Source organism: Macrobrachium nipponense, chromosome 34 (assembly GCF_015104395.2).
Source record: "Macrobrachium nipponense isolate FS-2020 chromosome 34, ASM1510439v2, whole genome shotgun sequence".
Classification (NCBI taxonomy): domain Eukaryota; kingdom Metazoa; phylum Arthropoda; class Malacostraca; order Decapoda; family Palaemonidae; genus Macrobrachium; species Macrobrachium nipponense.
Genome location: NC_061095.1, coordinates 66,768,291 through 66,780,060, shown reverse-complemented (window position 1 = coordinate 66,780,060; position 11,770 = coordinate 66,768,291). Strand labels below are relative to the sequence as shown.

Below are 11,770 nucleotides of genomic sequence, written 5' to 3'. Positions count from 1 at the left end.
TATGCTGGAGTTGTTCTGCTATTCGTGGGTGTAGGGCCTTGAAGTTTTTTGAGCCAGTATCCATGGACTTCATCGGGACCTGGGGCTTTCCAGTTTGGGCATTTTCTTTAGTTGGTGTCTGACTGTGCTGTCGTGTCTCTGTGAATCTTTGCTTTATTCTCCCTGTTTTCTTCTTCCTTGACTTCCTGGAGCCATGTTGCATGTTTGTTGTGTGATACCGGATTGCGCCATATGTTTTCCCAGAGTCTCTTACTTGGTTCGGCTTCAGGAATTTCTGGTGGTTGTCTTTCCCTCTTAGTTATTATTATTATTATTATTATTATTATTATTATTATTATTATTATTATTATTAAATTTTTTTATCTTTATATTATATTATTTCGTTTATTCCTCCGAAGCAAATTCACGGAAGCCAAATCCTGTCCCATGCAACAACAAACGTATACAGCCAGAACGTTTGAGAAAACGAATCTCATATCTCTCTCTCTCTCTCTCTCTCTCTCTCTCTCTCTCTCTCGTCAATCAGAAACGTTAACAACGTTCTGTCAGTCTCCTCTCCTCTTAGAATGAACCGTTGTCTCTCATCACAACAGCATATGTCGGATGGAATTACAGCCGTGAAACCCTGTTATCATAACCGACGCCTCGAAGCAACTACAATAGAGAGACCGCTCAGGAATCTGATATGCTTTGTGGGCTCATTTGCTAAAGATAGCGAGAGATGCTAAGGTGAGCAGTGTGAGTGAATTGTGACCTCCCTTGAAACAATAAGGCCTCGGGAATGCTAAAGACATCTTTCTGCTACTGTGAAGGCTTTATAGGTTGGGTGGTAAGTCGTATGCCTGAGCTTGAAATTTTATGTTTATTGATTAATTTAATTATTCTTTATTTTTTATTTTTTTGATGAGCGATCTCTTCTTTCTATATTTCCATTTACATTCTGTTACTTTTTTCTGATCTACATTGTACTGTTATTTGGAAGGAGGAATTTCAAGTCAGTGGTTCCTTTAATGGGTTTGTTTCATGTGAATAGGGTTTATTTTCAGAATAATAATAATAATAATAATAATGATAATATATGGTGCAGTGGCAGAGTGGGTTAGGCCGTCAATTGACTGGTTAAGCAATATTGGGGCTGGTCAGTCGCTGGATGGGTGACCGCTCTCGTCGGCGTTGATTCCTTGGGAAAGGATCTCTACCATAATTTCCCTAGTCTACTCAGCTGTAAATCAGTACCTATTCCTGATGGGGTAGGGTCCAGCTATGGGCTAAATAGCAAAACTCAGCAATGATGGAAAGAAATGAAGGATTAAACGACAACAACGTAAATGGAATTTCTGGCAACAGAGGAGCTTCGTCCGGCAGCCAGGAATTCAACCCAATTGAAGGGGAAGATGGTCAGGTACTTGGAGGTCGTCATCCAGCAACTGACCACCACAACGACAGAACCAACAACCAGAGACTGGAGCTACAGAAGCAAGCCACAGGAAGAAATGGACAAGAGAAGAAAATAAGGAAATATGGAGATGCTACATCAGAAGCAAGCTGACGGAGAGGAGATATAGAAGAAGGTTGGTCAACATCTGGAATGAGAGGAATAACACCCCCCCAAACAGAGCAGAGGCTGGCAGACCAAGTAAGGAACATAAAGAAAAAGAACTGGCTCGCCCCAACGAAAGAGAGGAATTGGAAAGTGAAATGACACATGGCAACGAATCACAAGAAGACGAACTGAGAGACGATGCCACAGAAGATGACGAGGATAATGAGGTATCAACAACGACACACGAAGAAACACCGACGAAGTAACAGAGAGAGCGGAATGAGTGAAAAGCTCAGACAATGGATGAAGCAGATACAGAGAGAACAAAGATCCCCTCCATGAAAGCCTACAACACCAAGAAATTAAGGGTGAAAACAAGTGAGGGTAATGAAAAAAGAGACTAATACAAACCACGAATATCACAAAAAACAAACAACTTGACATATGGAGGAGCAAGATTAGTAGCAGAGCTGATGGGGATACGAACACCAACAGCAACAGCACGACCGACCCAACAGAAACCAAAACAGCAACCGCCTTGGAAAAGGCGCCTGGAAAAGCAAATCATGGTGATAAGATCTGACTTGAGTAAACTGAAATAGATGGCAGAAAAAAGGCTAAGAAGCAAGAAAACAAGGGAGGAACTGAACGAAAAATACAAAGTACAGTAGAGGGGACTAAACAACACAATAGAAGATGTAAAACAGAGGCTTAAGGCCAAAGCACATAAGATCCAACAGTACATGAACAGGAATAAGGGATACTAACAGAAACAAAAAACTATTTCGAAACCAACCAGAAAAGACTATAAACAGCCAACTAGGAGGGGAAGACAAACCACCCAGGGAAAATTCCTGAAGTCGAACCAAATAAGAGACTCTGGGAAAACATCTGGAGCAATCCGGTATCACACAACAAACATGCAACATGGCTCCAGGAAGTCAAGGCAGAAGAAACAGGGAGAATAAAACAAAGATTCACAGAGATCACGACAGACACAGTCAGACACCAACTAAAGAAAATGCCCAACTGGAAAGCCCCAAGTCCTGATGAAGTCCATGGATACTGGCTCAAAACTTCAAGGCCCTGCACCCAAGAATAGCCAGAACAACTCCAGCATTGTATCTCAATTACCATGCGCCCAAATGGATGACATCAGGAAGAACATCCTTAGTCCAGAAAGACAAGAGTAAGGGAAATATAGCCAGTAACTACAGGCCTATCACCTGCCTACCAATAATGTAGAAGTTACTAACAGGTATCATCAGGGAAAGGCTATACAACTACCTAGAAATAATCAAACACCATCCCCCCCCACAACAGAAAGGCTGCAGAAGGAAGTGCAGGGGCACAAAAGACCAGCTCCTGATAGACAAAATGGTAATGAAGAACAGTAGAGAAGGAAAACCAACCTATGCATGGCCTGGATAGACTATAAGAAAGCCTTCGGCATGGTACCACACACATGGGAAATCGAATGCCTCCTGAAATATATGGGGCAGAGGAAAAGGAAAACACCATCAGCTTCCTCAAAAAACACAAGTGCAACTGGAATATGATACTTACAAGCTCTGGAATAAGACTGGCAGAGGGTAATATCAGGAGAGGGATCTTCCAGGGCAACTCACTATCCCCCACTACTCTTCGTAGTATCCATGATTTCCACGACAAAAGTACTGCAGAAGATGGATGCTGGTTACCAAAAAAAAAGAGGCAACAGAATTAACCATCTGATGTTCATGGATGACATCAAGCTGTATGGTAAGAGGCATCAAGGAAATAGATACCCTAATCCAGACTGTAAGGATTGTATCTGGGGACATCAGGATGGAGTAATGTGCCTTAATCAACATACAAAAGGGCAAAGTAACAAGGACTGAAGGGATAAAGCTACCACATGGGAACAACATCAAACACATAGATGAGACGGGATACAAATACCTGGGAATAATGGAAGGAGGGGATATAAAACACCAAGAGATGAAGGACACGATCGGAGAAAGAATATACGCAGAGACTCAAGGCGATACTCAAGTCAAAACTCAATGCCGGAATTATGATAAAAGCCATAAACACATGGGCAGTGCCAGTAATCAGATACAGCGCAGAATAGTGGAATGGAAGAAGGCAGAACTCCGCAGCATAGACCAGAAAACTAGGAAACATATGACAATACACAAAGCACTACACCCAAGAGCAAATACGGACAGACTATACATAACACGAAAGGAAGAGGGGAGAGGACTACTAAGTATAGAAGACTGCGTCAACATCGAGAGCAGAGCACTGGAGCAATCTGAAAACCAGTGAAGACGAGTGGCTCAAGAGTGCATGGAAGAAGGACTGATAAAAGTAGACGAAGACCCAGAAATATACAGACACAGGAGAATGACAAACAGGACAGAGGACTGGCACAACAAACCAATGCACGGACAATACATGAGACAGACTAAAGAACCTTCCAGAGATGACACATAGGAATTGCTACAGAGTGGAGAGCTCAAGAAGGAAACTGACGGAATGATAACAGCGGCACAAGATCAGGCCATAAGAACCAGATATGTTCAAAGAACGATAGATGGAAATAACATCTCTCCCATGTGTAGGAAGTGCAATAAGAAAAATGAAACCACAGAACCAGTACAAAAAGAGGCATGATTCAGTGGCAAAAGCCCTCCACTGGAGCCTGTGCAAGAAACACCAGCTACCTTGCAGTAATAAGTGGTACGAGCACCAACTTGAAGGCGTGATAGAAAACGATCAGGCAAATATCCTCAGGGATTATGGTATCAGAATAGATAGGTGATACGTGCAAATAGACCAGACGTGACGTTGATTGACAAAATCAAGAAGAAAGTATCACTTTTTCATGTTGCAATACCATGGGACACCAGAGTTGAAGAGAAAGAAAGGGAAAAATAGACAAGTATCAAGACCTGAAAACAGAAATAAGAAGGATATGGGATACGCCAGTGGAAATTGTATCCATAACATAGGAACACTAGTTATGATCACAAGATCCTTGAAAAGGAATCGGAAAAACTAGAGGCTGAAGTAGCTCCAGGACTGATGCAGAAGAGTGTGATCCTAGAAACGGCGCACATAGTAAGAAAAGTGATGGACTCCTAAGGAGGCAGGATGCAACCCGGAACCCCACACTATAAATACCAGCCAGTCGAACTGAAGGACTGTGATAGACCAAAAAAAAGAAGATAATAATCATAATAATAATAATACTGTTAGTTTAAAGGAAGGTTTTGAAAACTGCTTATTGTAGTGATTCCGTTTAGAAAAGGGAGCTGATTTTTAATTAGAAAAAATATAATTGTAATTTGAGGATAATTTGCTTTAGTATTGTAATGCTTGTGTAATAACTTTGCTTTCATTTTTCTTATATTTATATTTGTATTTAGTCCAAAGAAAGCCTTTAGTTAGCTGCTTATTGCAGTGATTCTGTTTTGAAAATTGAGATGTTATTTCATAATAAATAACACAACTACTTCTATAATAAATCGATTTAGTATTTTGTAATCGACTTGACAAAACTGGGAGGTACCGCTAAATGGCACTTTAGGATAATTGCATTTTTAATCCAGCTACGGATTATGGGATTTCAGCTATAATATGATTCTTTGTTTAATGTTTTACTCTCTCTCTCTCTCTCTCTCTCTCTCTCTATCTCTCTCTCTCTCTCTCTCTCTCTCTCTCTCTCCAGCATGCATAGGCTTTGAATCACCCAATGGAGGTGACATGAAATTTCCTGCCAGCTCAGAGAACTGAAGAATCATCTATTGGCTATAATTCTGCAAATTGTATCAGATGCAGACTCCAACTTAAATACTTTGTTTTTTATAGGAGCTCAATTATTAATTTTTTGATATGCAAATGAGTCTCTTGTTAATTCAGCTGAATTTGTACCATCGTCAAAGTTTGTGTAATATTAGGGTCTGGAACCTGTAGATGAATTCGGTTTAATTCCGTACATTGAAATTGGGACACGAACGTATTACTATTTGACTTTACTAAACCTATTTGAAAATTCCGAATTGATATTCCCTCTAACAAATTATAGGGTATATAATATATATATATATATATATATATATATATATTATATATATATATATATATATATATATATATATATATATATATATATATATATATATAATGATGTTCTTCGGTAATTCAAGTAATACTTAACCATTGAAAACTGCTTGTTATTCGTCATTTTAAACATTCGCACTTAATTTGATGAAATTCCAAAATAGACATGGATTGAAAATGAAAGATCTGTGTTCAACTCTTAAAGCTTTGCTATTTTTGGATATTTGAAAGAGACGGGGCACATTTTCTTTTGATTTTTGTTGTAAACAAAATTTTCCCTCGCAGTGCGTTGGCAGCATTTTTTGTTTCCGATTGCTTTTGCATGAATGTTTATTGTGCGATTCTTCAAAACATTGTTATTGTTTAGTGTTCATTTTTTTTTGGTTTTTTGTTAGTCATCAGGTTTCCCGAGAGCTGCTCGTGCATCTCTGTTTGATGCATACAAGATATTTTTTTTCTACTTTGTGATAACGAGCAAATTTGATGTACGTTTTATTTGCATGTATATATATATATATATATATATATATATATATATATATATATATATATATATATATATATATATATATATATAATATCTGAGTTTAAGCATACATGAATCTCTCTTTTTTCTTGTATTGTTAGTATTATAGCAATGATTATTCGTAATTCAAAATAGCTCAGTCATTTTTACGAGTCATTAGTCCCTAGTGACTCAAACCATTCCAGCCTTTCTTTGCAATTTAGTCCCAAGAGACTAAACTTCCAACATTGTAGCTTTTGAAAAAAAGTTTAAATTTTTCCAGCAACTAAAATATGAAAAATAGAAAAAAAATCATATTAATTGCTTTTATTCCAAGGGAGAGATATGAATTTCATTTCCCAGGATATTTTCCTCAACTAAGATAAAAAAAAGAAATAAAAATGAAAACATTTCGCTTTAATATGAAAAATGAGGCTGTTGATGGAATCATCATATTCCCTGGATAAGAAGGATTCTTGATGGGATGTTTTTTTTCTCAGATGCTTCTCGTATTTCTCTTTCCTCTTTGTGTATTTATTTATTTATATGTTATTTTTTGCTGGTGACAAAAATGGTTATATGTTGTGCTGACGTCAACGTGTTTTTGATATGTATATGATAATATGCCACTTACGGTGGATGTCATGTTTTCTACGTGATTATAATATTTATATGATAAGTTGCAACTGACGATTGTTGACATGTTTTCAACAAGTTTGTGATATGTATCTGATTATTGCCAATTATGGCCGTTGACATATTTGCCATAATATGTCCGTGATATGTATACAGTATAATACAACGTATTATTGTTGACATGTTTTCAACATGTTTGTGCCAGTCAGAGCCAGGTCAAGTTTCATACTTTCACAATATTTTACATCCTGAATAATACAAATGCAGTTCATTTATTAGTCAACTTGCTCAAATACTCGATTCTTCTTCCTTTTGAGTCCTCTAAGGAATTCATGCTTTTTATTTGGCTTTATTTTTACATCCCACTCTGAAGGTGATTTCTGGCCCATAAGCATTAGATGGATAGCTCTAATTAGCTGCTGACAGAGGCACTGAGAGATTCATGACCCCTAATTAGGGGGAATGGGATGAGCCAAGATCCCAAGGACAGAGAGAGAGAGAGAGAGAGAGAGAGAGAGAGAGACCCTTCAACGACAGCAGTAAGAAGAAGAGCGCCAATAAGCGAAAGGTCTCCTTCAGGATATGACGCCAAACTCTCAGGCAATAATTCATCTCAGAGCGACGCCAAGTGTGACTCAGGGCGTCGTACATAAGTTGTGTGTTTCTCGTCTGCCTCAACTCCTGACACTCGTTTCAGTATTGCCTCTCTTTTGTCTTTTCCAGTTTGACGATGAATTAATTATTATTATGTTAGTTTTTCGGACTAAAAAGTGAATAGTAGTTTTTACTATTCGTTCAATTCTTGGTATTCGTTTATTTGGCTTTTATTCCGTTTTATTATTTTAGAGTTTGTCTGCATATTCGTTGGGCAGGCCTCGTAACTCCTTCTGCCCGCGCCGCAAATCCCTCCGCCAAGGTAAGTAGTTCCGCCCGAAACAGCTGACCAACAAAACAGCTGACGACCTCGTGTGCCCCGATCACGACCCCCGACCCAAAAAGCCATGCCATGCGACCTCCCCAGTCGCTGATTGCTGTCCTTCCCGACATGGCTGCGTCCTCGTGCCCTCCACAGCAGCCTCGTGCCATCCACCCACCAACAGTTTGCCGCGGCCAATCCGGTCACGTTGATTGATTTGATGCTCCTATGTAATGACGAAAGGTCATTATTAATATTTTTAATGAAAAGTGGCCTTATTGGCGATTTAAGCGGTCAGTGTGATAAGTGTGAAGAAGGCACATTCGGCCTGGTCAAGCATGGCGAAACCTTCCAGTGGCGGTGTAACGTCCGACGATGTCGGAAACTGAAAGCAATTCGGACTGGCTCCTTCTTCTCTGGGTCACACCTATCCTACAAGACTATATTGGGCTTGATCCATTGCTGGATTTACGAACTTCCCCAGAAATATGTACGGATGACTGCATATCAGTTCTGACCATACCATAGTCGATTGGTACAATTTTCTGCCGGGAAGTTTGTATAGAGATTTTGGTGCAGGACAACCGGAAAATCGGGGGGCCAGGACACATCGTGGAAATTGACAAATCCAAATTTGGGAGAGAAAATTCCATTAAGGTAGAGGTGTCAATGGTTGTTGGGTCCTTGGCGGGATTGATCGCGAAACAAAGGACACGTTCTTTCAAGTTGTTCCCGTAGATCAGCAGAAACACTCCTCCCAATTTTAATCGAAAACATACATCCAGAGTCAACCGTAATTTCAGATTGTTGGATATCATACCACACTTTAAGTCAGCATTTCAAAACACACCTTAACGTAATCGATCCCTACATTTTGTTGATCCCAACGATAAACGCATACACACAAACACGATAGAATCCACATGGCGGGTCTTGAAACGGAATGTTTTGCCTAGAAGTGGTACCGTAAAAAATTTGTATAGTTCATATTTTTCCATGTATTGCATTAAAAAGCGTTACCTTTCAAATGTAGATTGTCCTTTTAAAGCCTTTTTAGAATTAGTTAAACATGCTTATCCATTAAATAGAGTAGTTCAACACCTGTCAAAATGCGGTCTAATTCCACTGAAACGCAACAATCATTGATAGATCGCCCCCCCTCCCAAACGGATTCGTTCAAAACTTGAGTGTTTGTTCCCCAAATTTCATCCAGCCCGATCCCGCCAATATCACTCCATCCAGCCCCGAAGAGAGGAAGATTCGAGCCGTCCGGCTTGTCTGACGATTCCGATTTCCAACCTTAGTTCCACCCATGCGACTTGTCTGCCGATTCTGATTTCCAACCCAACAAAGGTAAGTCCGGTTTTATACTTTTTTTTTTTCTTGCCATAACATATGAGCTTGCCAAGAATCTTTAAAAATGTCGGCAAGGCGCGAAGCGCCGTCCGACCGCGTCGAAACTCATTTTTTTGTTTTTGGGTGTATGCATATTTTTCTTGCCAGAACATACGAGCTTGCCAAGAATCTTACTGTAACCCCTGTGGCTAGCGCGCGCAGCGCAACATTAGCTCTTGCCAAAACATGTCACGCTTGCCAAGAATCTTTAAATATGCGGATAAGGATAAGTACATGGGTCTCTTTTGTTTTTGTTCTCTATGCATCTCGTGCCCAAACGTTTTCTTAGGCTAACAGCTCTACGAATGCAGAGTAGGGGGTCAACCACACAGCCGTTTCGTGCATTTCCTAGTGTGAATTTCGTCGTCTTTGTAACACCCCACCAAGACACCCCGGTTTCCCAATACATCCCCCCTTACCATTTCGGCACATTTTCAACTAAAACTAATATTTCCATTTTCATTTCCGCGTCCGTGGCTTCCCCCACCTAAAAACCCCAGTTCCAAAAAACAAAACTTCCCCCACCCTTTACCGTTTTTATACACTTTTGGATATTCCATTACTGCACGTTTTTAAAATTAGCGCCAAAACATGCGTCCGCCATCTTGTTTGTATTCGTCCGCCGATTCTCTAGCAGAATGTACTCGTGCCCAACAAATCGACAGGCGCTCCAAGCTTACTATACGAGTTCTGTGACGGACTCCTTCCTTGTTGCCGTCAACGACCTCTTGTGACAGCTCGGTTATCTTGTGCTTAAATCACTTGCTTTGCCAGACTCCCTCTGAATAGGACTTGAAAATAAGAAAATGTTCTGTAGATATAAAGAGAATAACATGAAATATATTGGAAAAGAACCAATTAGATGGAATAAGTTAGGAATAAGAAAATATAAGAGGAAAAAGGGGTTGCATGCTTACACTGTTCATGAGTGTATTTATGTTCTGGAAATAAGAAAATTTAAGAGAAAGAAGGGATTAGTTGTTTTGTGGCAGAGGTGTTTTTGTTTTGGCGGGACATGTTTTGTGAAGGTACGATAAGGGATTGACTTTTATCTTCGTCTCTTCAAAGGGATTTGATGCTGTTTTCTTTCCGTTGCAAATTGGATTCTTTGCCTCTTGTGTAAATGGACAATGGTTCATTTCCTCTTTTTCCCAGCTTTATTCCCTATTTCCCTTATTTTCATCCTTTTTCACATCCCTCAGTTTTTACAAATGGGTTAGAACTGATTCGTTTTTATGAATATGTAAACCACAATAATGGGTTATATTGAAGAATGAGCCAATTTAAAACATTAAATACCTATTTTTTTTAGCTGCTATTGAGTCTTCTTTGAATTTATAACTCATTCGTATCTAAATTTATAAACAAAAACTATGGGTTAAAAAATGACTGAAAATCCACAATTATGTTTATGAGTCAAAACTGTATTTTGTAACAAAGGAAGTTAAAATACAGGTTTATTCACAAAGATAATTGTGGATTTCAGTCACTGTATAGTCGTGCACAAGAGATATGTTGAAAATGTCCCAAATTTTAATTGTATATTTAATCATACAAATATCAATAAACACTCCATTTTCCCTATTTATTCTATTTTCGTGATTTTTCACTTTTCTCATTTTAATTAAACAAATTTTAATTTACTGTTTATCTATTCTGTAGTTCATTTTAACCAACCGACTGACCGCCTGAGAGAAGGGAAGGACTCCAAAAGTAAAACAAAGAAGATGACAATGAACGTTCATGTGCTGAGGCAACGTTCATAAACAGAATGCGAGACGCTTTTTCGTCTCAGGAGACTCAGTTTCCGTCTCTCCCTCAGGCTGAGAACGTTTAATGAACGTTCGGCCGTTCTTCATCGAAATGAGCTTCTTCGAGGAACGTTTTTTGCCTCCTGCCTTCGGAGCAGAGGTCGTTGCTCCTGGAATTCTGTAAGTTTTATTTCATTCCAGGAAGTTCTTTTATGATGATTTTGTTCATGGAAGGACTAATGGACTCTTTTTGTGAATTACAGTTTGATATTTAATTCTTGCAGAGGCATTAGAGAGAAATACAGGTCGTTTATGCTGTAATTAGAGAAGACTTTCTTTTTAGTCATTTAGTCTTAATTACATGTGTATATTCAGTTCAGGTGAAATCATTTTAGACAAATATTTATTTCGGTATATTGTACAAGTTTGTGTTTGGAATATATGACATATATAGAGCAATGACAGAACATTCTTCCTTTTGAACTTATGTAGCCTTAATTTCACCTATATAATTAGTTCTTCTAAAGTAATCTTAATTAAATGTTATTCTGTAATGTGTAGAAATTCAGTATGGATACACAGCAAAAGGTAAACAAATATTACATTTCTTTCATATATAAATTAGTATTATTGGAAAGTAAATAAACTGGAAAAAACAGAAATTTCAAATGTCTTTTTTGTAAATTCATTGTTAGAGAACATAATTTCATATGATAGGTGCCTAACCCTTAAAGAAAAAAGCCACTCGTTTTCCTTTTGTCAGCTCTTGAGAAAGTCCGATTTCTAAAATCTTTAGCAAAGAAAGAGCTCATGGCAGGAAAGGAGTTGAGTGACTGAAGATTTTATTCGTTAGTTTCCGGAAATGACGTCACATTGTAAATTGTTGAAGAGAAACGTGACTCGACTCTGTCTTCGTT

General features: G+C 38.6%; 1 protein-coding gene across 1 annotated transcript in view; it reads left to right on the top strand.

The window, feature by feature from the left end:
• The first annotated feature begins 721 nt into the window (after window positions 1–721).
• LOC135208127 (variable charge X-linked protein 3B-like) overlaps window positions 722–11,770 on the top strand; it is an 18,741-nt gene continuing 7,692 nt past the window's right edge. Inside the window, exons 1-3 of the mRNA XM_064240276.1 lie at window positions 722–729; window positions 1,539–1,770; window positions 7,638–7,707. Coding sequence (XP_064096346.1) covers window positions 722–729; window positions 1,539–1,770; window positions 7,638–7,707 — 310 coding nt within the window. The remainder of the gene's footprint in view (window positions 730–1,538; window positions 1,771–7,637; window positions 7,708–11,770) is intronic.